This window comes from Heliangelus exortis, chromosome 1, assembly GCF_036169615.1.
Source record: "Heliangelus exortis chromosome 1, bHelExo1.hap1, whole genome shotgun sequence".
Lineage (NCBI taxonomy): Eukaryota > Metazoa > Chordata > Aves > Apodiformes > Trochilidae > Heliangelus > Heliangelus exortis.
In genome coordinates, this window is record NC_092422.1 from 33,344,682 (window position 1) to 33,369,620 (window position 24,939).

At 34.5% G+C, this 24,939-nt stretch overlaps 1 protein-coding gene across 2 annotated transcripts in view; it reads left to right on the top strand.

Moving 5' to 3' along the window:
• The window catches only part of PCDH17 (protocadherin 17), a 93,644-nt gene that overhangs the window by 8,132 nt on the left and 60,573 nt on the right, over window positions 1-24,939 (top strand). For both annotated transcript variants that reach the window (XM_071740495.1, XM_071740504.1), the window contains 2 exons: window positions 22,074-22,132; window positions 22,343-22,515. In XM_071740495.1, the coding sequence (XP_071596596.1) occupies window positions 22,074-22,132; window positions 22,343-22,515 (232 nt within the window). The remainder of the gene's footprint in view (window positions 1-22,073; window positions 22,133-22,342; window positions 22,516-24,939) is intronic.

Genomic DNA, 24,939 nt, shown 5'->3' on the forward strand with positions numbered 1-24,939 from the left:
GTTTTATTTGTTACCTCAGTAAGGAAAAGGTAAACGATTATGTGAGTGTTCTCTAGTGAATATTCACTTTAGTTTTTCTGGGTATATTACTGACACACAATAATCTTATATTATGTAATTCAGACAATGGAGCTTCACTCTCATTTTCTCTGGAAGTGTTTAATGGCAGAATACTCCAGCAGGAGCCTGTTATTAAAACTTTATATGTATATGTTTGTGTGTACATACTTGTATATCCATGGATATATATACACATACTAAATATTACATTACTACTTAGTATATCCAATTGAGTCTATAAATATTTAACATCAACTAAATAATTTCTTTCTCAGTAAGATACAGATTTTCTCACTCTTATTTGGAGTGCATAACACTTTTTTTTTTTGCTTTGCAGTAAGAGCTAGTAAAGTTGATAGGCTTTATGATTGCCTTATTTCTAATGAATAATATTTAATTCTGCAGATAGCCCAATTTATATCAATGAATACCTATGGAGTAAAGTGTTACTTAGTGACTGTGGGCTTCAGACTAGCCCAAAAAGACCAGCAGTTGCCTGATATCTGTAAGAACGGTGTAATCTTATCTCTCTTTAAGTGCCTTCTGTTACACATTAGTCACACAGTTTAAAAACTTGTGTGTTCACTCACTACTTTGTTGCATACAGATGTGTTAATTATATGAATTGATGAGCTTCTTCAGTACCATAAAAATTAAGTAATTTAAACATGTAAGCATACATACATGTATAAAACTTTGGCTGGGTAGCCAAGGATGCAGTATACCTCCACCTTTTACTGGCACAAGAGACTTGCAAGTGCTTAGGGCCTCTGAAAAGAGGCGATTTGTGATTTGATATGCACATGAGGTTGATGGGGATGAAGAATGGTGTCCAGTAACATACTAGGAAGTCAGAATAGCTAAATTTTAGCATGTTTCATTCCTTTTAGCTTCAGCAGTCATATGCTAAACATACTTTAGAAACAGTGCTTTCAAATTCAAGTCAGGTAAAAATATGTAAATACAGCCTTATTGTCAGATTCAAAATTCCATGCTAGCTTTGAATCACTTGGGGTTCAAACTATTAATTTTTATTTGGGAGATGAAAGGAAAGCAGGAGAAACTGGAAACTTCATGGCTGAAATAACCTTTCTCTTCACTCTAGACCTTAAAGGCTACTAGGCAAATTCTATTTGTCTCATTATGATGAGTAAATCAAGCTGACCAACTCACCTGACTAAGAGGAACAGGATTTTTCTTTATTTTAAAGATAGGACATTAGAAAAAGAAATACCGTGTGCAAGCATACACATTTATTTTTGCATTTCTCCTACTGAAAAGCTCTGAATTTCCGCCTTTCCCTGGGTGAACAAGTTGCAATTTCTTCTTTCGGGTTTACAGTAGAGAAAAGATTGAATAAAGGAAAACAGATTGTTTCTTTAAACAAATAGGATCTAGAAAATGTTCCTCAACATGACATAAAAGTAGTGTAGCAAACTGTCTACATATGCAGGATACATTGGTCATCCTAGAGATTATTTATTACTGAAGTTGTGGTGCAACTTGGAGAGGCTTGTAAATATATGAGGAATGAGATGGGACTGAATAAAAAAAATGGTGGTCACAGCTTGTGCTAATCAACAGCAGAAAAAAGGGTGACTGTGTTGTAAGCAGGTCTCAAGCTGGAAATCATGATTGCTGCTCTACTAGGCAGTCATGTAGCATTTTATAAGATAAAGTAGAGATCATTCATAATACTTCAGGCACCCGATGTTTATGATGTGTCAACAGATTACTGTCAAGTCCAAGTGCAGCTTCGTTGCCAGGTGTCTAGTTACACCTAAGAAGATAGAATCTTCAGGGGTAATAGAAATACAAGCTACATTAGTGCTGCTCTGTCTTTAGATATACTATCCGAGACTTTACTTTGAGAAACTTCAGCTCAGAAATTTCAAGATTGTCAAAACAAGTCTGCAGCCTCTGCAGTATAAGGAAAAACAACTTTTCTCACAGAAGTTGCATTCACTCTCAGTGGATTAAATTCCTATCAGAAAACAGCAGTATTAATTTTTTTATTTCTGTATCTTCTACTGCAAATGAGGAATATTAATCTCTTTCACTAGAGCCAGTAGAAGTTAACATTTTGCATCAAGAGGGTAATGTGGCAGTTCTACACATTTGCAGGTTTGTAGGTTTGTACTCCATAATCCTCAAAATTTTGCAGCTGTGTATTCTATGGCTGTTATCTAAGGACACTCAGTTGTCAGCAGATGAAACTTCAGAACATCCTGGCTAAGATGCATTATGGTAGTTTCTACATTTTTTTGTAAGATCAGATATCTTAAAAATAACTCTTGTGAATGCTTGCATTGAGTGAATACAGTCTGAAAGTTAATATAGATTATTTTTTGATGTGTCATTCTGTAGCCTTAGTTTTACTTAATGAAGTCAATACCAGGATACCTGCCGTGTGCAAGAATTTCAGGGCAGGATCTTTTCTATATTTTCATGAAACATTATTTCATTTTTCATCAAGATATGCTTCATGGAACTGTGACACAAATTACATATATTTTAGGACCAGACCTGACAACACACAGCTCCCTGTGGCATCTGCCCTGGCTGCTGAAATAGACAGAGGAAGCAGAGTTGGGCTCCTGTTTTGTGTTACATCTGCTCTAGTCTTGATCTTGGGCTCCTTTCTGATCTTGTTTATAGCAATATGGTTTCAAAAGGATCATTCCTGATATATAGATCCATAAGAGATTTGAAGAACTTTCCAAGATGAAATGCTGTATTATGAAACACTAAAAATAATAGAGAAAAATCAATTTAAGAACCTGAAGAAGAATATTGATATTACGTGAAAGAAAATTAGATTGCCAGAACAGAAATTCTCATTAACAAATAACTTAAGACTAATAATGTCTTCATAGAGCTGACTGCTTTATAAATTATGAGTTGAGGAAAGCTAGTGTAATTAATATAAAATACATGAAGCAAATCATGCAGGATTTATTGGATTGCAGCTTTCATGGGCTCTTCAAGTTGTCTGAGCTTTCCTCATCTTGGTGCTCACTGTCACTGTCAAATTTTAAATGGGAAAATCCACACAAATTTGTGGTTATCAGAACAATTCTGATGACTGATCCTTTGAAGACTTATCTTTTAACTAAAGATTTGGTCAGGTTTCTATTATCCTTACCCATATTGATTGAAAGACCTGTTCTAACTCATGTTTCAGTAAATGACAGAAATTTTGCTTCATCAATGATTTCAGTGGCTCAAGAGTAACTTGTGACAAAGCCTTACAATGAACAGCTAAGAATAGTATGGTTTGACCCTTTATTTTTAGATTTCAGCTATTTGTGATGTTTTCTTACAGCTTCTTTACAAACAGTTAAGGATACTGGAGTTTAGAAGATTTTGTAACTCTGATGTAAACTGTAAATAATAATTAAAAATTTTAAATAAATAAATATAAAATAAAATATAGAATAATAAAATACAAAGTAAATAAAATATAAAATAATAAAATACAAAGTAAATAAAATATAAAATAATAAAAATTTAAAAATAATCAGGTGTGTAGCTGAAAGAAAAAATCAGACTCTAAACATATTTTTGAACATATATTTTCACTATTTTCATATGTTTTAGGGGTGCCTAATACACTGTTATTCTAAATTTCAGCAGATATTGTTACATGGAAAATTATCATTAGGTACATGTAAAATATTTGCAAATGCCCCTTGGTATTAAGAAAATATATTTATAACCTCTGTTCTCTAAGGAGGCAAAAATGCCATTAAAAACTCAATTCCTTCCAAGCCACAACATTTGTCTGTAAAACAGTTGGAATTTTTTCTTTTAATTGAAAAAAAAAAATTTTTTTTTTTTTTTGTCTTTTCCCCTCAGCTTTTTTTCCTCCTTTTCACTGCCTTTCTCCTCAGAAAACATTAACATACTGGGTAGTACTTACAGATACATTTATAAACATCCTGCTTGACTTCTCTTTCTTTCATTGTTTCTACAAAAGTTAAATTCCTTGTAAAATTATTTTTAGGTTTCACTGTGCAAGATAGTCATTCCATTTTTAAAAAGTGTATGTGTAGGGATTATTTTTCCTTCCTGAAGAAAACATACAGGATGCATAGCAGAGGTACTTTGAAGAGAAATCCTCTTCAAAACTGAGAAGTGCCCACATATATAAAGAGAAGACTTTTTTAGTATTTTCGAACAGGTAAGAATTTTCTGTGAAAAGAACTTATACAATGATTTGTTGACCAGAGCGGAAACACAGCTCTGGTTTTGTCTTTAAAAGTATGGAATCAACCCTTTGATGTCAAAAGGTCAGAGTAGAGCAGTTGGGACAAATTTTTGCAGCAAATAGCCTGAGAGCTTTATTCTTTCTATTGTATCTCTACTGCAGCTGTAAAAGGAGTAGCAGTGAAATTAATGCTAAAGGGTTCAAAAATAAAGGAAACAAGCAAAACGGGACTGCAGGCTTTTACCTGGGGGGGGGGAAAAAAAAATAAAAAACATATATAATATATATATATATATATATATATATATAAAGATGCTAGGAAGAGACTGGCAAAAGGATTTTAAGGAAAAGTTCCTTGAGTTTAAGTGCTTCATTTTTTATGTTTTTAAGGGGCCAACAAGGAGATTAACTGGTTGTTTCTGCTTTTGATGATATGATGAGATGAAATGCAGTAGCGTACAGCTTGCCATAAATCTTAACCACGGTGCATTCTAGGCCCTAGAAACCTATTTGTCATGGTCTTTTAGTGCAACCTTTGTTTTTAGTCTTCTGTAGACACTTTTTTTAGCAGAAGAAGATTCTGGATTAATTATTGTAAATCCTATGAGAAAGAGAAATAATGGATAAATTATTAAACATTTTAGATAGAATACTTGGTATTAAGTACTGCATTCAAGAACAAGCAAATTCATATGAATGTCCCTGTTAATTAGGATATTAGGCAGTGCTTTAAATAACCTCCTTGAGCAGTCATATATTTTCTAGTTAATCCCAAAGGCTTCTGATACAATTCTTACTTACTAAGGTCACATGAGAAGCATCTCTTTCTTTTACTGAATTGCTTCCACTAGTGTTGTTACCTGTATAAAAAGGATAGCATAAGATCAATTCATCTCTCACTTGCTTGAGATGAGAAGATAGCTCCTTTTTGGTGATGTGTCCTCAAAACTGATGAGTCCTCTACATATAAAGATATAACTGGATAGTTTCAGCCAATGATTAGTGTTACTTGTTATGAACAGCATAAAGGTCAATTTGCTTCTCACTTTTGTGCAGTGAGGAGGTATCTCCACTTTCAGCCCCAAAGACAATCAGTTCCATGCTGGTCTATTTTCAATTTAATATGCTATAAGTGATCCAAAATCTTTCAAGTGAAGAGTATTTTATTTTAGCCATGGACCTTTCTACTGGCATTATGATGTATGTGTCAGACCAGAGTTTCTCTGGTTCATAAAATACTTTTACCTGTAATAGAAAAGTTTCTAATTGCATCCTGTTCCCTGCTTGGGTGGCTGTGTGCTGCAGTCTCCATGGCATGCCAAAGCAAGACTCTAAAGGGGAAAGGAAAAGCCTTGTTACATGATACAAATGCATGATTTCAGCTGTGTGGGTGGGACCTCTGGTCGATGCATTGTAAGTTCTTGCAGTGATAGACACGCAAAATTGGTTTCAGGCAGTGTTTCAGACCATCTCTTGATATATGTGTGACACGCTTGTATTTGCCTGTACTAGTTCTGGTGACACTATGATTACTGGAATTTGCAGTCCTTGCCCTGGAACACTTCCAGGCAGTTTTATTGTATTGAAATGGCTCATACAGTTCATTGAACATCCAGCATAACACTGCTGAATATGATTGGCGCGTTTGCATATATTTATTAAAAAAAAAAAATCAGGCAGTTAAACTGCATAATTATGGGAAAACGAATCATAACAATAAAAGACCATTTAAGTTAACAAGCTTTGTGATCAAAGGATAAATACAGGTTGGATAAATGAGACTCTAGATGTAACTAATCTACATAAATAGGCTTTGGTTTGAGTAGAGGAAAGGAATATATTAAAATAATCTAAAGGTATTAAAAGAGAGTTCTCCTTCAGTAATTTTATAACATCTCGTTTTATTTTGTCATATTTTTAACATTTCTGCTCAGTAAAAATAGCTGTGTTCAGTGATAAACTACCTTTATGTTGTCCTATGTGCTGATTAACGATGTTTACAGTGCAAAGAAAGTCTAACACAAGTGAACAAAAGTGACATAAGTTTTCATACTAGTTTGAATTCATCGTGTGTCAAAAAACTTAAACATGTTTTTAATGTCTTAATTTTTTAATTTTTAATGTGGCAATGTTTTTTGATTGATTTTTAATTAAAGAAAAACATTAAAGGGAGCATTTAAAGGACAATTTCTTGTTTACTGTCTTTATCAGCAGAGAGCAGCCTTTGTAGTGTTTGAAAGCTGGTGCATTAAAAATCAATTTCAAGTCTTCAAAGCTGTAAACTCTTGCTTGCTTTGTAGATATATACTGTTTTTAAAATCACTGGAAGCACACTTGACAATTGAATTAAAACAAAAGATAAATAATGGCTTCATCAAAATTTGAAGGATTTTAATGTATTTCAAATAATAAAGGACTTTTTTAGAGAGCAGACATGTGACTCACAATTTGTAGCTTTTAAATGCGTAATTTGTTGCTAAAGAGAGATGTTTCTTTTATTAATAGAATTCTGTTTCAAACTTCTGTTGCTGTTATTCTGTTGTTTCTAATGAATGCCATGATTCAAACACAGAATACGTCAGTGAGTTTCTTTACTTACTGTATTTCTGTCTTGTTCTTTGCTGATTGCTAAGCAACCATTTATGATTGAGATTATTTAGCTACAAATCAGTTTTTAAAAAAAGGTGAGCTGGAGTGGGCTAAACGTATTTTCATTATTTCTTAATGAAAATATTTAAATTTTATAAAATTTTAAAGGTGTGAAAAAATATAAATGTTTTAATAATGCACCTCAGATTCAGCACTTGGGCTTTGTTCCTACTTGTGAAAGATTGCTTTTCCACAAATCTAGAAAAAGCAGAATCATGTCCTTTACCAGTTCATAAATAATTTCAAGGCCTGTAGAAACTAACTTATGTAGATAAACCTGCACTGATATTGTGTCTTTCAAGGTATGTTCCTTAAAACATTTATTCAGTGATTATTTTAATTTAGGTCAGTAGCACCACTGAATTAAATAGATTGCTTACAGGAATAGAGTTGCTGATGTGCATAAGCACGTGCAGAATTCAGCCCAGAATCTGGGAGTCTGTGTTAGCTTAACTGCTCCCTGTTGCTTCTCTCCTTTGCTTTAAAAATGCTGGAAAGCCGCAAAAGCTGTTTGCTTCACTTACACTCAGACTGCATTCTGGTACTCTGTTGAGAGAGTCCTGATGTCTGAATATTTGATATTTTTGCTTTTTCGCATAGACTTGAGTAATTTGATATGCAGATTTGAAGATCATAAAAGCAAACCTGCTTTGATGATCATCAGCAAGATTAACCAGCCACAGCTGTAAAGTACTAAGCGTGTTCTTTTCTGACCTCTTCATCATTTCAGTGGATCAAATGACATTAAGAATGTAGTGAAATTTAGAGTGTTTCAGAAAGAATTAAAGCCTTTTAAAAATGGCATCCATGAAACCTAAGACACTATTCAGATTTCTAGACTGTATGTCAGAAAACATAGCAGTGATTATGAATGCCTATCTGGAGATGCACAGATAAGAGAGCAGCATGGATTCAAAAGAACTTTCTTGCAGGTTGCAAGGCATTAATAACAACTCGTGTTGATGTTGTTAATAGTGTATTTATAGTTAATGTGTCCCTGTCCATGCAGGAAGATGGGAACTAGATGATCTTTAAGGTCCCTTCCAGCTTCCACCATTCTATGATTCTATGACGCAAGTCTTTTTTTTTTTTTTTTTTTTTAATATTGTGCATGGTCTGTATGTAGCTATGTAACCATGTTTTGGAAGATGCTGTCAATCTGCACCTTTTGCTGCAATCTTGAAAGAATCAAGTTTAGAGACAAATGCCGTTGTCATTTTTTTCCTGAGGCAAGAGTACATAGGAAGGAAGTAACTCATTTTCCACTTCTTGGTGGAAGGCATACATCTTGCTTAAAACTGTGTTTCCTTCTATCAGACTTAAGGATTAAGAGTAAGGATGAAAAGCAGGTGTGTCATGTGACACGTAACAATAATTAGTATTCAGTTGCTTCCATCAGCTGTGTTAGCTATTAAAAATAGCACCATAATTTACATCTTGTAGCTGCGGGGCAAGGACTGGAGGCTGAACTTATCAGTCAGCTTTGTACCTATAAGGTGAAAAAGGGGGAAAACAGGATGTGTACGTTATTTCTTTCAATGGACAGTCTTCATTTTATCTAAATCTGTAAATGTATTTTGTCTGTTTAAACCACCTGTAGCTTCTTTTCAGACATAACAGGATGTAGTATTGCAAGGGGCAGAAGTAAACAGATGTATTTATTTTATTGTTTAACCACCACATACACAATATTTCCTAACAGTATGCCTCATTATCACAATTACATGACAGTAAAGAAGTAATAATTCATTAAAGTATGAAATAACTGATTTTAAGTACTTTCCTGTGCTCATTTGTTTCAAACAGGCTTCCAGAATATTGAAGAAAACTTTACCTTCAGTTAATTTAAAATATACATAGACCACACACAAACCTTTCTCCATCCCCTGATAGTGGCAAACAAACCTTCAGGAACAAGTAGCTAGATTTCCAGATTTTGACCTACTTGTTAGTCTACTTTACTGGCATAAGAGCAAAGCAGGCGAAAGCTGTTTTTTGTAAAGCAAATGTAAGCTTGAGGAATTTTGGTTAGTGTTCGCAAAGATCTTTAGATAAAGATAATTTACTTGCGGTCTTACTCGTCTTGCTGATACCAGTAAATGAAGAAATAGGCACAGATTTTGAATAGCCAGGGGAGGAGAAGAGTTTATTTAAAGGAAACATTTTATCCTGATTTAAATTTTGAGCCTTAAGTTTTCTATAGTATTTTATAATAAAGAAAATGACATAGTAATTTGGGTTACAATTCATGCCCAGTTCCCCATCTTAAATCCCAATTTGTCACTACCTGTGGCTATTTCTATTAAAAAAAAGAAACATAATTACTATGAGTCTCAGCAGTCTACTAGTAAATTTTTGCAATTACAATACCTCCCTTGGGCAGATGTGTGAAAATGGCAGATTAATTCCTGCCAGTATCTGTCTATTCCTCGAACATTCTTGAGGTGCCGGTAGCTTGGATTATTATTATATTGGTGCTCTTTGTTATGTTGTGGTTAAGGTTAAAGCAGCAATAGTAGGGATCTATATAATTTCCTTGGAAGGTCTCTACACTAAAATTTGATACGCAAGGTCAGGAGTGAGATCTTAATTTTAGTTTCATGGAAAGTGAATGTTTTTGGTCTTCATCCTAGAATATTTTAGAAGGGCTTTTTGTACTGTATTACTTTATACCTGAGAAGGTTTAAACAAAAACAACAACAAACAGAAGTTTATTAATTCTTAGGAGTTTATGGTGAAGTTAATAAGTTGCATGTGAATTGAAGGTTGTAGAATAGTCCCTTAGTATTGTATGGATTTTGGTTTATTCCCAGTGGCATGATGGTGGACTTGTTTAGAAAGAGACAACAGTAATTAAGATGAGGCCCTGAAATTATGTAAACAAATAACTTTCAATGGGAATAATCTAATTAATATCCCAATGAGCTTTTCAACATGGAAACAAACTTTGAGGGCAAACATGTAGAAGAATTGCATGCAAAGGCTCTCCTGGAGATCTCCTGGAGATTGCCATCTGCAGCTAAGCACCTAACTCCATGTTGAATTCCATTCAAGTTGGAAGTTGGTGTGGCTTCATGTGGGCTCATGATCCACCTGCAGGGAGCAGCATTAGTCTGTGTTAATACACAATCCAGTTTGAATATTCAGGAAGAGCAGTATGAACAATCCTAAAAAGATATTTTTTAGCCCTTTGTATGAGTTTTTGTTTGAAATTTCTTGCTCTGTACCTGTTGTATTTAAATTTCTTTTTCCATTTTGAAAGAGGCTTCCTCTGACACACACTTTTGAATGTTGGCTTGGGGTCTTTCATGGTATAGACATTATTTAGGGAAGGTTGCATTAACTATGATCTTTGAAAGTTCATGAAAAAGAAATATATATGCATTTGCCCTTCAGCTGCCATTTTCTCTTTGAAAAAGGTGCTCACATGCTGAATGAGCATCTTCCTAATAAGATACAGAATCACTGAATTCTAACTAGCCACTCAGCCAAATATAAGCATTCATTTTCATTCTCTATATCACTGGTGAAACTTACAGCAGTTTCCTAGATGTTGACAAATCAACAGTTCTGTGGAATAGAAACAAGATTTTTCTCTAATCCTGGAATCTCTGCTGAGAACATTTCTCGTGTACATCTTCCTTATCTTAACAGCACAATCTGACTTCAGACTCTCTCTTCAGGGACATAATCCACAACATTTTTTTTCTTCCCAGGCTGTTAAGAATTTACAGGTCAAAGTCAGCCCTTAAATACCCATGAGTTCATAGATTACCTCTGGAGATCACTAGATAAGTAGATGTTTCATTCAAGAGAACTACCTAGAAACCAAGGTTTTGGGTTTTTTTGCTTGTTCTGGGTCAATCTCATTTAGAGACCTTTAATGAAGTCATTGAAGTAGGTTAACACTAAAGTGACAGAGTTGTGGGTGGTTATACAAAGCCCTGTAGCCAAAAAGGCTTTATTTTTTCTGTCCAAGCCTGCTTGGCCATTGCTATTATGTTCATGGTGTACTCAATCAAACTTTTCATTTTATGAGGTACCTCATCACAGGCACATGACTGTTACAGCTTTAAAATATATTTAGGGACAGAACTTCTTGCTAAATTTGTGCAAACCTAAATTATTTATCTTATGTCACAAATAATAAAGCAACTCATCAGCATTTTACAGTTGAAAATTTCCTTGCACAGGCATCTAAGGCTGCAAAATTTGATGATCTACTATTCTGTCATAAATTCAGCCATTATTTAGGCAGGATATTTTGTGGAATGTCTTTTTCTAGTGCTAAGAGTAAATAATTATACAAAAGCATTTTTGTGAAAGTAGAACATTGTATCCTCTCACAAAATGTTTAGAGAATACCATTTTTTTGGATTTTTAACAAAATCTTGAAATAAAGAGTTGCATTTCCAAAATAATAAATACAACAAAGGGTATTAATGTAAGTTTTAACATCTGTGATTTTTTTTTTACCAATTCCTAAGAAATTTAAGTAATTTTTGTTTTTCTGGGGAAGGATTTTAGGAAAAGGAGGCTGATAAGGTTGCAGCTTTAAAGGAAAGGAGGTGATCTAGATTTACTGTTCTTCTAGAATCAAGTCCAGCGCTCTCTTTGTTGCTAACTTTTTCTCAGTCTGTAGGGTAGAAGCATAGAGCAGGAGACTTTTGTCACGAAGAGTGCTTGCTGCCTGGCTAATCACCTTTCACCGTCACTGCCATTACAAATCTGTTTAAATGCCTCCATGGAGAAGACCATATGCTGGGATAAAGGGATATTACATTTAAGAGTTACTTCTCACTTTCTATCACTATTGTAATCTTTTTCCTCCTCCTTTTGCAGCTTTCTTCAGCATACAATGTATATATCTGTGGGAATGTAGCATGCTATGTAAAGACTCACTTATCCCATAATTGAAGTAAGCAGACTGATCCAAAGGCTATTGAAACCAATTTGAAAACATCCATTGATTTCAGCGGCCCTCAGGTCATGGCTTGAGGGAGTTTTATTGTTGCCTTTAGTTCAAGTAGGAGTTGGACAGAAGAATGTAAACATCGTGGGTAGATGTTAACACAAACGTAGCAGATTTAAAATATCTAGTGTCTCTCTTTCCCCTTCCTAAATATTGTGAGTACAAAACAATTTGTCAGTGTTAAAAAACCATAATTTGATCTCCTTCTCCACCATATAGTACTGCAATGTTTATAAGCTTTTATCTGTTCAGAAAACATTTGTGGCATGTTGCTCTTAGAAACAAGAAAGCAGCAGTGGTAAGAATAGGACAAATTCTACAACACTTACTGGCTTCAGTGGGAATTCCTGCTGAGTAAGAACTTTCAGATATGTCTCAAAATTTAAAATAAAATGCCAGGAACTCACAATTGCTCTGCAGAACCTGCATGCATGAAAGGAAGAAAGAAAAGACAAGGTTGTTTCCACACAGAAAAAAAAAGTTTCCAAACACAAGGAGAGAAAAATATTGTCGAAATGATAACAACTACTTTGCTCATCTCCTTAAATTTCAGGGCCCTATTTTTTTTACTCATAATGTCTTAATTTCCAGATTCCACATGTAACATGTAGATTGGAATGAAAAATAAAAATAAAATGAAATAAATAAACAAACCTAGGAAAACTATCATTCTTTCAAAGATACACTCCCAAATGTGTTTTTATTTTGATTTTGATTTTGTATTCTTAGAACGCTTGAATATTGCGTTAAGTTCAGATCTCATTCTAGTTAGCTGATCATAGTTGAGTCTGTTACACAGTAAACATAATATCTATTAAGAATACTCAGGTTGACTCAACATGGTGGGAGCTATAGATAAAAGGTGCATTAAGGCGTTCAAATTCAATCATTAGGTTTCATTGCACCCATCTGCTACCCGAAAATATAATTGGCAACTTTATTCGTTGACCTTTAACTGTCATTTTGGACCTTCGTTTGGGTTTTTTTTGTTTGTTTTTTTTTTAATTTTTATATTTTAAATCCATTGAATGTTTTGGGGTTTTTTAATATAACCAGGATTAATGGTCTGTTGTATATCCTGCTAATCCAGTCAAAGTAGTTATTTAATATTGAATGTGGTAAAGAAACTAATGCTCAGATTCATTAAGGCTTCTATAAAGTACAAGACTTGCTGGACTTAGACTGGTTTTTATGCATGAACTACTACCTCTTATTAATTATTTCCAGGGGTTTCTGTTATGCTAGAGCTATACTTAAAAGCTTCACTTCCAGTAAGATTATACAACACAGTACAAGGGCTAAATAATCATTGAAGTCGTGGAGTCTTTCATACTTTCTTCCTAAAATGTGTTTTACCTCTTTAATTTTATTTTTTGGTGTACCATCTTGTGCAGGTGGAGTGCAGTGCATACATCTCTTAGTAGTTCTACATATGTGGGAAATTGGTTGTCTTATAAAATAAGCCTTACTTAGAGAAAGAGGGAAATTTAATTTGATAAATGAAGACTAACATTTTCTCAGCTATACTAAACAATTATACGATTCTGTCATCTGAACTTTATGTAATGGAAAAATGTGATTACATGTGTTTCTTTACACAACAGGATACAATTCCTGAAATATTTATGTAATACAGAGACAGATGTACGTAACCTAACCTTATAATCCCATTTCACAGCTTTCCCAAATACTGGGGAGCTCGATAAATAGGAAGCCGATTATATTGGCAGCATAGCTCCATTAATAGGATTCGGATTTGCCTTATTGACAAGCCAGTACTGTTAATATGATCCAGTATACTAAATTGACAGGAAAACTGGAGCGATAGAATGTATCTGCAGCCTAATTGACAGGGAAGCTCTTTCAAAAGGTTCTTAATGTGGTTTTTATTGACAGAGTAGCTTCTGTAAGTACATACCACTGGTGAACAGTGTAAATATATTGGATGCAACTGTACTAGCAGATTCAGATGAAGAAGTTAGTGTTGTTTTCCCATACTTCTACTTTTGCTCTGACATGAGTTGTATGAAGCTCTCACATAGGATCTTCATGAATGCCTATTAAAGACCCTGTCTAACTGCACTGTTCACAGGCATCTGACAAGTTGTGTATTATTTTAAATGTGTTCATAATTTTAAAATGAATAGAGGCTATACAGAGCAATGCAATCATGTGCCATGAATTTCATTATGCTTATTTATTGATGCTGTGATAACAGAATCAGAGGTATTGTATTTTAAACTTGAGCTTTGTATGCAGTGTGATGGTTGACCTCTCTTTCTCCATTCTCCATTCTTCTTTTCTCCAAAAAGTAGGTCATCTTAGGAACTCATATTACAATTGCATTTTCCTAGTTCCATTTGACAACCTTACACATTGTCTTCCCAGACCATGCTAATTTTATTAGATGCTTACATTTCATGTTTCTCCAGTGCAAAATGAAATGAGGCTCAGAACATGAAACCAATGTGAAACAAATAGCAATTTGAGTTTGATCTAGAAAAATCCTCCTGTTTGTCTTTTCAGTAGAAGAATGTTTTGTGTGCAGCTTCCACACTTTTTCCTAGCCCCATCTTTCTTAGAGAGAGAAGCCTTCCCTTAAACATATAGGCTGCATCTTCTCTGGCAGAGGAGCTGAAGGCTTTCATTTAAGAAATCTGATCAGTGTCTGGCTTCATTCATGTCTTAAGTGCCTTTCAACTCTACTTTTTTATGATGATGACTTAAAAATATGTTACTCTATAGTGATTTTTTTAGCTTCTTCAGTCTTCGGGCTTGGTACAGCCATCAGTGACATGAAAGGAAGCTCAACTGGGCCTTGCAATTTCTAATTCTTGCACTACATTAAATCACCTCAATCTAGGCTTCTGATTTCTTTTGTGCATTGTGTATTGCAGAATAAACCCTTGTAAAAGCTAAAAAAAAAATAATTGTTTTCATTAAGCCAGCAGTAGAAACAGAATTGGAATACCTGCAGTATCTTAATGTGAATGCCTGAGCAACTGCTTTTTTTTTTTTTTTTTAAATACAAAGAGTACTTGCTAAGAGAAAATAGTATATAGACCAGGCATTTATATGGGGAGAATCTGCACTCCTTCACTTATGGGAAAGGATGGTAGCTTCTGTCCCCAGAGTTTCACTTTCAAGAATTCGCTCCATGCGTTTGACTGAATGGCTCAGGACCTCTTTCTCTCAGTTTTGCTTTTCTCACACAAGAGAAAGAGAAAACATGGGCCACCCACACTTTTCAATAAAGAATGCAGCAGCACGATGAACGATATTGCCTTGTGGATATGACCAGTTTTGTTGCCCTGTGTTTTTAGAGTGCTTTTGAAGAATACTACATATGTCAGAAATTAACATAAACACACTGTAGGTGTAACACTATCATAGGCATTTTGCAGCAAGTGTGAAACTTCCCAAGTATGTGCACATCATATAAATTATGTCTCAATAACATTTTCAAAAGAATGAGAGTGTCGAGCACATACTAGGAAAAAATTTGATAAAGCATCCTATTTAATTATGTCCTTCAAAAAGGCAGAATAACTTGTTAGAAGTTTATGCTGAGTTTTGGGTTTGGGGTTTTTTTTATGCTATTGGGCTAATACACTTTCTTAATAAAAGAAGTCTGGTGAAATCAAAACCTAGTACTTCAGCCTAAGTATAAACATTCACTAGCAGTTTTATACTGAGGAGTCTTTGTGAAGAATTGTACTATGATGAACACAAACTGCTCCTAATAAAAAGAAGACAATTGCCTGCTCTTTCAAAACTAGATTTGGCAGAGCACAATTATTTTCCAATGAAAAGTGATTGCCATTATATAAGATCTTTGTTTCAAGGGGGAAGGGTGAATACTTGGAATTGAGATCTTCAAGAAAAGACACAGACGATGTTTGAGTTAGATATTAAGTGGCAGTCTGATAAAGGGGAGAGACATTTACTTTCATTTTTGCATTTAATGTTTAATTAAAAAGCAGTTACAGTCAGCAAAGACATTTGGCTTTATTATAGTTCAGGCATGAACACCTACATAAAATGGAGCTGCATTGAATAATTTCTGAAAATGTGATACTTGTTCTTGTAATTCTGAGAAAAAAATATGAATATTCTAGTAGACTAACATTCATAAATCTGATTAATGTTTAAGTCTTTTTTTTTTTTTTACATTTTAGAATACATCGTTTCCTAATATGACAATTATTTTTGGGCGTAATTTGTCAAGAATACTTAAATATTGCATTTCTCTCTCTCCTCCCCTCTTTATCTCTCTAACTTTCCCTGTCTTTTTTTTTTGTAGTGGTATTAATTTTAAGATTATTTCAGTTTTAGGAGATAGACCTGTCAAACTGAAAACTTTTTCTTTTCTTTTTTCTACTTATATTCAAATGGTATGAAATGTACTAAGACTGGTGGAAATTTTCAGAATTGTGCAAAATTTTAATTAAAAATAATAAGAAGAAAAGGAAAACAGCTAGAAAGCCATAATTTTTAATTGCTTTTTATAGGAATTCTTGAAAGCAGAAGTCTTGTGAAGTTATCTACTTACTGAGCAGTAGTAGAATACCTACTGGAATTTGACTAATATGGGACTGAAATTTTGATCCTGACTTTTTTTTCAAAAAAAAAAAAAAGCATGTGCAGATTCATAGCTGAACTCCTTTTTGTTTATAAAAATATCAAAACATTTCAATAAAAGTAAATACGTATATCTTGTGAACACTAGCAGTAAAAAAAACCAAAAAAAAAAAAAAAAGGAAAAGAGATTCATGTAGCCCATTGCAAAAAATATTGCCCTTTTTCATTGTGTAATGCTTTGCCCAAGCTCTTCCAAACTTTTTCCAGTTATGAAGCTTTCCTTTTTTTAATTTTTTTTTTCTTATGAGATTATTTAAGATTAATAGATTTTATCCACTGTACCAAAGCTGTTCTATGATTCTGCATGAGAGCAATACTTAGTAACAATTGTAATGCATTTAAGCCCCTGTGTGGTCTTAATATGCCAGCCCTATAACACCTGTAAGAAAATGAATAGTTTCAGAGACAGTTGAAGATAGCACTTGAAGGGTGTTCTGCATGTTGCTTGTGTGAACATAGGCCAGTTATTTATTCTTCAAGTCACATTATTAAACCATAACAATTAAATTGTCATATCTGAAGCCCCATACCATACCAGTATAGGTATATTTTGTGCAGATTTAATTTGCCTGTTCTTTTCCTTTTCTCCTCCTCAAATCCCTGATGAAAAAGGTAACATAGTTAAACTGTAAGAGATATTCTGAAAAGTAGTAACCCTCTTTTTTAAAATTTAGGTAGCTTTTGAAAGGTTTATGTGTGTTCTGATCTCTCTCAAAATGGCATTTTTTGTGAGCTTCATCCTTCTGAGAAAGCTGTATTAAAAGTGTGTACAGAAATCAGGATTTTTTCTGCAACATTGCAGTAATGACAGTGTTCCTAGAATTTCAGATTTAGTCTGGGGTCACATATTAGGGCAGATAGATGGAAGAAAGTATTTTTAAGGGGCCATTGCTGTAACTGTGAAAAAAGTATATCTGTTGAATGGTTTAACAGCATACTCTATTTGGAAATGAACTAGTTCCACTAATATGAGAAATAAGCCATAAAACCAGAATCTCTTCTCTAGGGTAGCAGTTCTGGCTTTGCTTTAGTTCTGGAGACTATTTGTCACAGTATGTTTTTTTCATACTGAAGAACTTGGATCTTAGTAGCTGGTGACCTAGCTGAGACACCAGCCCTCAACCCTGTATCATAAACACAGGAAACATGACTTTAATATTCAACTCTGGTGACTTTTAGAGATGGATTCTTTCTGGGGGTTTTCTTGGAGCTGATGGAGAGTGAGGTTCTTCAGGAGGTTAGCAGGGATGACATTTGAGTGATTTGTTGTTTTTTTATCTGGAGATGGTAATTCCATGTGCTTCACTTCTGATACAATGCATCTGACTTAGCTTTAGCTATTACACCATGCATCTTCCTTGTCATCTAGATTCCCTTATAGTTTTTGCAGAAAATCATCTCCAGGATCACTAAAGCTGGATGCAAAAAATAGGATTAATTATCTATTATGGTTCTAATGGTTATACAGGGATCTTAGCTAGTTAGCTTAGAGTAGTTGACTAGCTTTTAAATGGTTATCTGAAGTTGAACTGAAACTCATCTTAAAAACAGAGGTGAAAAAAGAGGCACAGTAGTTCTGATTTCCTTGAAAGGATTGTATACCCAGAGAAGAGCAACAACTTTATTTTCTATTGATAGATTTTTGATGTAGCACTCATTTCTTAGAATTACAGCTATGTAGTGTAAAATATGATTAATGCATGAGCTGAAATGTGTAATATCACTTCCAGAGATGTTAAAGTGTAAAAATTTTAAGGATGTGACCTCTCACTTCAACTAGGATTGAAAAAAAAAAAAAAAGAAAAAAAAAGTGCTAAGGGAGTTAGACATTTGTATCTTTCTGTAATTCATTGTGAAGTGGGTGCTTACCTCTCTAAATTCCTCTGACTGCGTAGTCTTAAAATTAAATGTTGATTGTTCCAAATTTTTGTATTTGCTCTTTGCTGCCTGTATCTCAGAGTGCTCTGTTGCAGCAAAACAAAAGCATCACATTTTCACAGTTCATAGGAGAAGGTGTAAGTCCCTTAGAGCAGAAGGAAAATAATTCAACTGTCTGCTCTGTGGTCATGTGTCATATAATCACAGAAAGGTTTGGGTTGGAAGGGACCATAATGATCACTTGAGTTCCAGCCCCTCTGCATGGGCAGGGACACCTCCCACTAGACCAGATTGCTCGTAGTCCCACCCAACCCAGCCTTGAATGCTTCCGTGGTTGAAGCATCCACAGCTCCCCTGTGCAACCACCATGCACATAGTGAATAATTTCTTCCTAATGTCTAATCTAAATCTATCCTCTCAGTGTGAAACCATTCTCCCTCTTCCTGTCACTGCACGTCCTTATAAAAAGTCCCAGCTCCCCTGCAGGCTTTATAATGTCTCCTTGGAGCCATCTCTTCTCTGGGCTGAACAACTCCAACTCTCAGCCTGTCTTCACATGAGAGGTGCTACAGCCCTCTGATCACCTTTGTGACCCACCTCTTGCCTCTGTCCAGCAGGTTCATGTCTTTCTTGTCCTGGGGTCCCCAGAACACTCCACATCTCAAGAGAGCTGAAGAGAGAGGGAGAATCACCTCTCTTGGCCTGCTAGCCATATTTCTTTTGATGCAGCCCAGGACACAGTAACTGCACGGTGTTGGTCTAACCTAGGTGCAGGACCTTACACTTGGCATTACTGAACTTCATGAGGTTGTCATGTTTTGACCATTTGCAGCAGTGAACTCACTGTAATATGACACCCCAGTGTATTGCTGAAAAAATACAATATGAAGGAAACTGATCAAATTATTATCAAGGTAAGGGGCATTAATGATTACCATAAATACAGAATTTTTCAGAAGCAGCTCCCATTTTGGGGAGTGCAGCTAAGATATGGTCACAACTTATATTTTAAAATTTATATGCTGGCTAGATCAGGGTGTGCAAAATGGTTTTTTGCTATGAAAAATCAGAAACTGGAAGTATGACCATTTCTTGCTCTGATCTAGCTTATAGATAAGTATCACCTTAAAGGAGATGCTATAATTAATTCCAGGGCAAAAGTCCGACTTTTCTAATGGTAGAGATTTGATGAAAAGGCAGTTTATAGTAGGCATTTTGCCTGACAGTGACATGAAAAATGGAAATGTTGATTCTAGTAGCAGCTGTGTTTAGGACATGGCAGATTTCTTATGTGAGTAAAAGCATAAGGTCAGCTTCCTTGAACATCTCTAGTTCCTACGTAAGACCCAGAAAATAAACACAGCTTCTGTAATTGTAAAGGTTTATTTAGACTGAGAAATGTTGGTCTCTGTGAGTGTCATAATGTTTATGTGGATACATATGAGGTGGATTCACTGTACACAAGAGAGATACTAGCTTATAATTAGTGACAAGAATAAATGGCAGAATTAAGGCTCATCCCAAAATATGCTTCATTCAAGGGATTACCCATAAGAATGCTGAAATATTTATCTTCACACCTCTATTTCTTTCTTTTTTTTTCTTTTTTTTTTTTTTTTTTTTTTTTTTTTAGTGTTTGTGGGGTTTTTTTTGTAACTTGAAATGCGTTAAAATTCAAGACAAGCTTTTATTCTGATTCCATGTATTCAGCCCAAGATCTCTGATTTTAAGTTCAGAGTACTAAAGTGCCCCCTAATTGGAGTGTCCAGATTTTTAGAAGTCTAGATACCTGTCACCGAAATCATCAGTTTCTGAAATGCTAACTTGGAAAAGCTATGACATAACTTGGAGTTTGATGTCTCAGATCTTCAGAGTTCTCCTATAGTAATATAGTGTATTATTTTCATTTCACAGGAAGTAGTAAAGCATTTTCATAGGCCCATCTTTTAGTAATGCTGCTGAAGAACAAATCTAGTTGGACATTAGCCCCCAGATTTCCAAATTACGTGCAAATTTTATATGAAAAAATTTACTTTAGAAGTATAGGTGCTTTGTGCTATCCTTTGAAAAACAGACAAGTAACCCCTAGCTGCTGCCACACAGTTTATCACAAAAGAAAATTCCATGATAAAACATCAGGCTATTTTCTTAATGACAGTCTACTCCACAGTTTAAATAAGAAACAGCTTTTAATTGTGAACAGAGTATATGTTATGATCATCATTTTTCAGCCAAAGGATCTAGAAACAAGAAGAAAATACAATGTAAACTGACTTCATACATGCCCAGAGGAAGGAGTTCTTGATCTTCCATGTGCTCCACAAGTCACATAAGATATCCAGGGTTTATAAGCACATCTATTTTACAAGTACTTTGTGAGTAACAAGTGGCTACCAATTTTCTATTTTGAACCACAATGAGTGTTAAACTTCAATTGCAACTTCATGCATCCTTTCCAAGCTCCAGTGTTCCAACCACACAAGAAGGAGCAAATATTTCTAGTTACCACCTACCTACAAAACCAAAACAAAGCTAAAAACCGGAGTGGATAGTGGCAGGGAAAACCAAATATCTAAGGGACACTTGTGTAAACACTTGTTGTACAACATTAAACCTTACCTTTGGCCTTCTGCTCCATTAACTGAGCACTGCCTGTGTTACTGACACTGATATGCTAGATGCTGTTGCAAAACTCAGAGCTGCTGCAAAGCATAGTGGGGTGATATGAAGTGATGCAGAAAACAGTAGAAGCTCTGTCACTAGGTCAGCTGCAAGAATAAGTGACGTGTGTGAATGTACAGTATCTGGAGTTTTGTGAAAGATGCAGTCTTTCTTTCTCCCAAAGAACTTCAGCTGATGACACAAGGGGAATTCAGTTCCCTTTGGCAGGACTCCATGTTGGTCTGGATGCTGTAAATACTTCTGCTTCTACAGCTACTTAGCTCATGCTGCTAAAAATATACTCATGACAGACTTAATGAAACTATCTTCTTTTAAAAACTGCTTGTCTACAACAATCATTTAATGTTCTTGCTGGCATGCGTGGTTCTCATTATCCTGACATAGCTATTAATACTGATAAAAATTAAAGAGAGAAAACCCCAATATTTTAATACTTCCACTTTTGCAATAGCATTTTAAAAAAACCACAGCTAATGAACCACAAATTGTCTTGATGTTTTTTGTTTTGCATTTTTTTCAATTTAAGAATAATATAGTAATATATGAAATTGTATTACAGCAGTAAGGGCTTCAGAATCCCAGTAGATGATGTAATTATGATTAAAAATTGGTATTATTGAATAATTCACTTTTATAATATACAAAAGTAATTTTTTTTCCTCTCATTTTCAGTAAGCATCAGTCTTAATATCTAACTAATGAAAAAACATAAACAGTGTCATCTGTCAGGTTACTCACAGAGAATGCCACTTACTGGAGTCTCATTGTTTACTTTAGCAGGTAATTTGTGGACCGGAATCATTTAATTGTTCTGAGCACATAATTACATGCCAGCATTTTCCAATTTAATTAAAATGTACAAATCTGAAGATTAAGGGAATTTTTGAATTATTAATCATTTCTCCTCTAGGAAATCTTGTTGCTCTGCAGGAGATTTGTCCAGTGTACAACTATACGTATTTTTTTCCTTCTCTTTCACAGACAGACAATTTTCCCGCAGAGCCCAATTACATGGGCAGCAGGCAGCAGTTTGTTCAAAGGTAAGGCCTATTAAATAACTTTCTCGGCTTCCCCATTTGCGTTCTTGTCAAAATTGCTTTGCCAGAGAGTACAATTCAACTTGGAACGAGTAAATACAACTCTTTCTCTCTTTCTCTCTTTTGTCTTTTTTTTTTTCCTTTTTTTTTCTTTCTTTTTTTTTTCCCTTTTATTTTTTTTTTATTTTTTTTTTTTTTAAATATGTATTTCAGTAGCTCCACGTTCAAGGATCCAGAAAGAGCCAGCTTGAGGGACAGCGGGCATGGGGACAGTGATCAGGCTGACAGTGACCAAGACACTAACAAAGGCTCCTGCTGTGACATGTCTGTTAGGGAGGCACTCAAGATGAAAACTACTTCAACTAAAAGCCAGCCTCTTGAACAAGGTGAGTGAAGCCTCCAATGCAAGCATAGAGTTTAAGCTGTCATTATAAACCTATTAGTATTGCAGTTGCAGTTTATCAGAGTAGAATAGCCTAATGATAATACTATCAGAGAAAGCAGTGAATCTCTTAGCTAGCCCAGAGGAGAGAATGCTCAGTATCTTTTGGAATGAACATGAAATGAATCCGCAAGTATCCAAAATAGATTAAGCCAAAAAATATAAAAATAAAGAAGAAAAAAAAGGAAAGGAAAAAAAAATTAGTACTTCTCTAAAATGATTAGAAAATACTTTATCTCCACTGGCATTGCCTGTGATACATTATATACAGTCCTTCTGCCAGAGCCTGATTTAGAAATTCAAACTAGACATGCCTGCAACAGATAAAAGAACACCAGTCATTTACATTCTTCACATAGTTTGGAGAAGAAAAGAAAAGAGACTTGGGATATCAGACAAGAGTAAAAATGGATCAGAAGATGTTTTCATTTCATGGATGTATTTTCCTATTTGTAATGTTGATTTCACAATTAATAGTAGCGTGGGAAGTGTCAAATAATAATATAATCTGATTTTCAGTATAATTTCATTGACATGCTATGAAGGTGCCAAAGATGAGTGCCTGTGAAAGAAGCTAAAATAACTTGTATCAGGACAATTAGATTGCTTTCTTCAAGCATTCATTCTGACGAACAAGCATGTTTATCTCCTCAAACTCTTGTGTCCAATTCATTTTTTCCAGATGTCTTTTATCAAATTATGAGGTCTTTTATTTCAGAAGAGACACTTTTTTTTTTTTTTAAAAAAAAAAACATTAGACAAACTGAGTACTCCAGTACTGTTTGTATTTTGCTTCTAGGCTTTAAGAAAAAAGGAAGAGCACCAATGAATTTTTTGAAAATGTTTTGTATGTTTAGTATTACTTTAGTTTGCTCTGGGAAGACGATTCAGTGTTAAAGACAGTTAAAGTATTATGATGTAAGTCTGCAATATTCATAATTTAAAGATTCATAATTAATCTTTTATTAATTGTTGATAAATTGAACCTATATTTTTTGCCTCTTAGACTATACTGCTTTGTAATGCAGTCATCAGGAAATACATGTTCAAATTAATTTTTCTGATTATGTAGAGATTGAGGTATAATTTTTTCTGCATATAATATTTAGAATGCTGCAGTATAATTTTTTTCTGCATGTATTTGCAGGTTGACCTCATATATGACCTTATTTTCCAAGTAATAAATGCCAGGAAGATTATTTTTTCATGACCTTTTGCCACAGCAGCTCTGCTTATAATTGGACATTGATCTGTATAAAGATGCAGTACTGGCCTTTTTTCTTTTTTTTTCTTTTTTTTTTTTCTTTTTTTTTTTTTTCTATAGAGGAACTTTGTGTCTAATTTTCTCAGTTTCATGTAAAAAAGAACAAAAATCTCTGAATTTCTATCTATCGAGTATAGCCATGAAAGATTCCCATTTACTGTTTACACTAAAAATGTGTGGTTTTTTAGAAAAGGATGAGAGTTAGTAATAATTCATAATAATTATAATTTCATCATTAGTCCAGCAGTATCTAGCCCAGAAGTGATCAAAATATAAAAACTCTAGTGAGCTGATTAAGCCAACTCTTCCTGTTGCTTATTTTCATTGTAACGCAAAGAGTTATATGGAAGTTTTCACTTGTCATTGTATCTAAATGTTCATCAAAAACCAACTTATTCCAGTGGTTCATATGAGTTCCTCACATTCTTATTAAACATATACTGAACTGTGATTGTTAAGTACTGTCATTTACTGAACTTCAGCAGCAGGTTTATGTGAATTTTCCTACTTAGAATAAAATAGAAAAAGAATGAGTATAGAGAGATAAACTACTTCTTTTCTCTTTTTTCCAATCGCCCCTCCCAAATAGTTAGCAGTAACGTTATCCATTCGCTTACTTGTAAGAACTCTTCTGTCTCGAGTGTGCTGTAATAAAGTCACTGACATATGAAAACCAAACCTGCAGTGAGCACCTTATGGGGTTATAGATCATTGCAGTAACAAATGCAATGCAGTGTGGTGCTCCCAATGAAATCAATGATTATTTGTCATTGAGCTAAGTACGATTAGTGCTCTCAGCCCAACTTTTCTCTTTTGAAAAATAAAGAAAATTGCTTTCTTTAATCAGAAGCTGAGTTGAAGGAGGATGAGAAGTACAAAATATGTGATTAGAACAAAAAGAGGGCTGCATTGTCTTTGGAGAAAAATTGTTTTCTGGGAGAAGCAAATGGACGTCTTACCATAAACTGGTGTCTATGACACTGCCTGAGGTAGTATCAGAAGTTGTGGTTCTGGCATCATTTCAGGTTGTGTGTGGGGATGGGAATTCACTGTTCTGTGGAAAAGTTCCAGGCTTGATTACTGGTGCTTAAAGATATTTAAAAT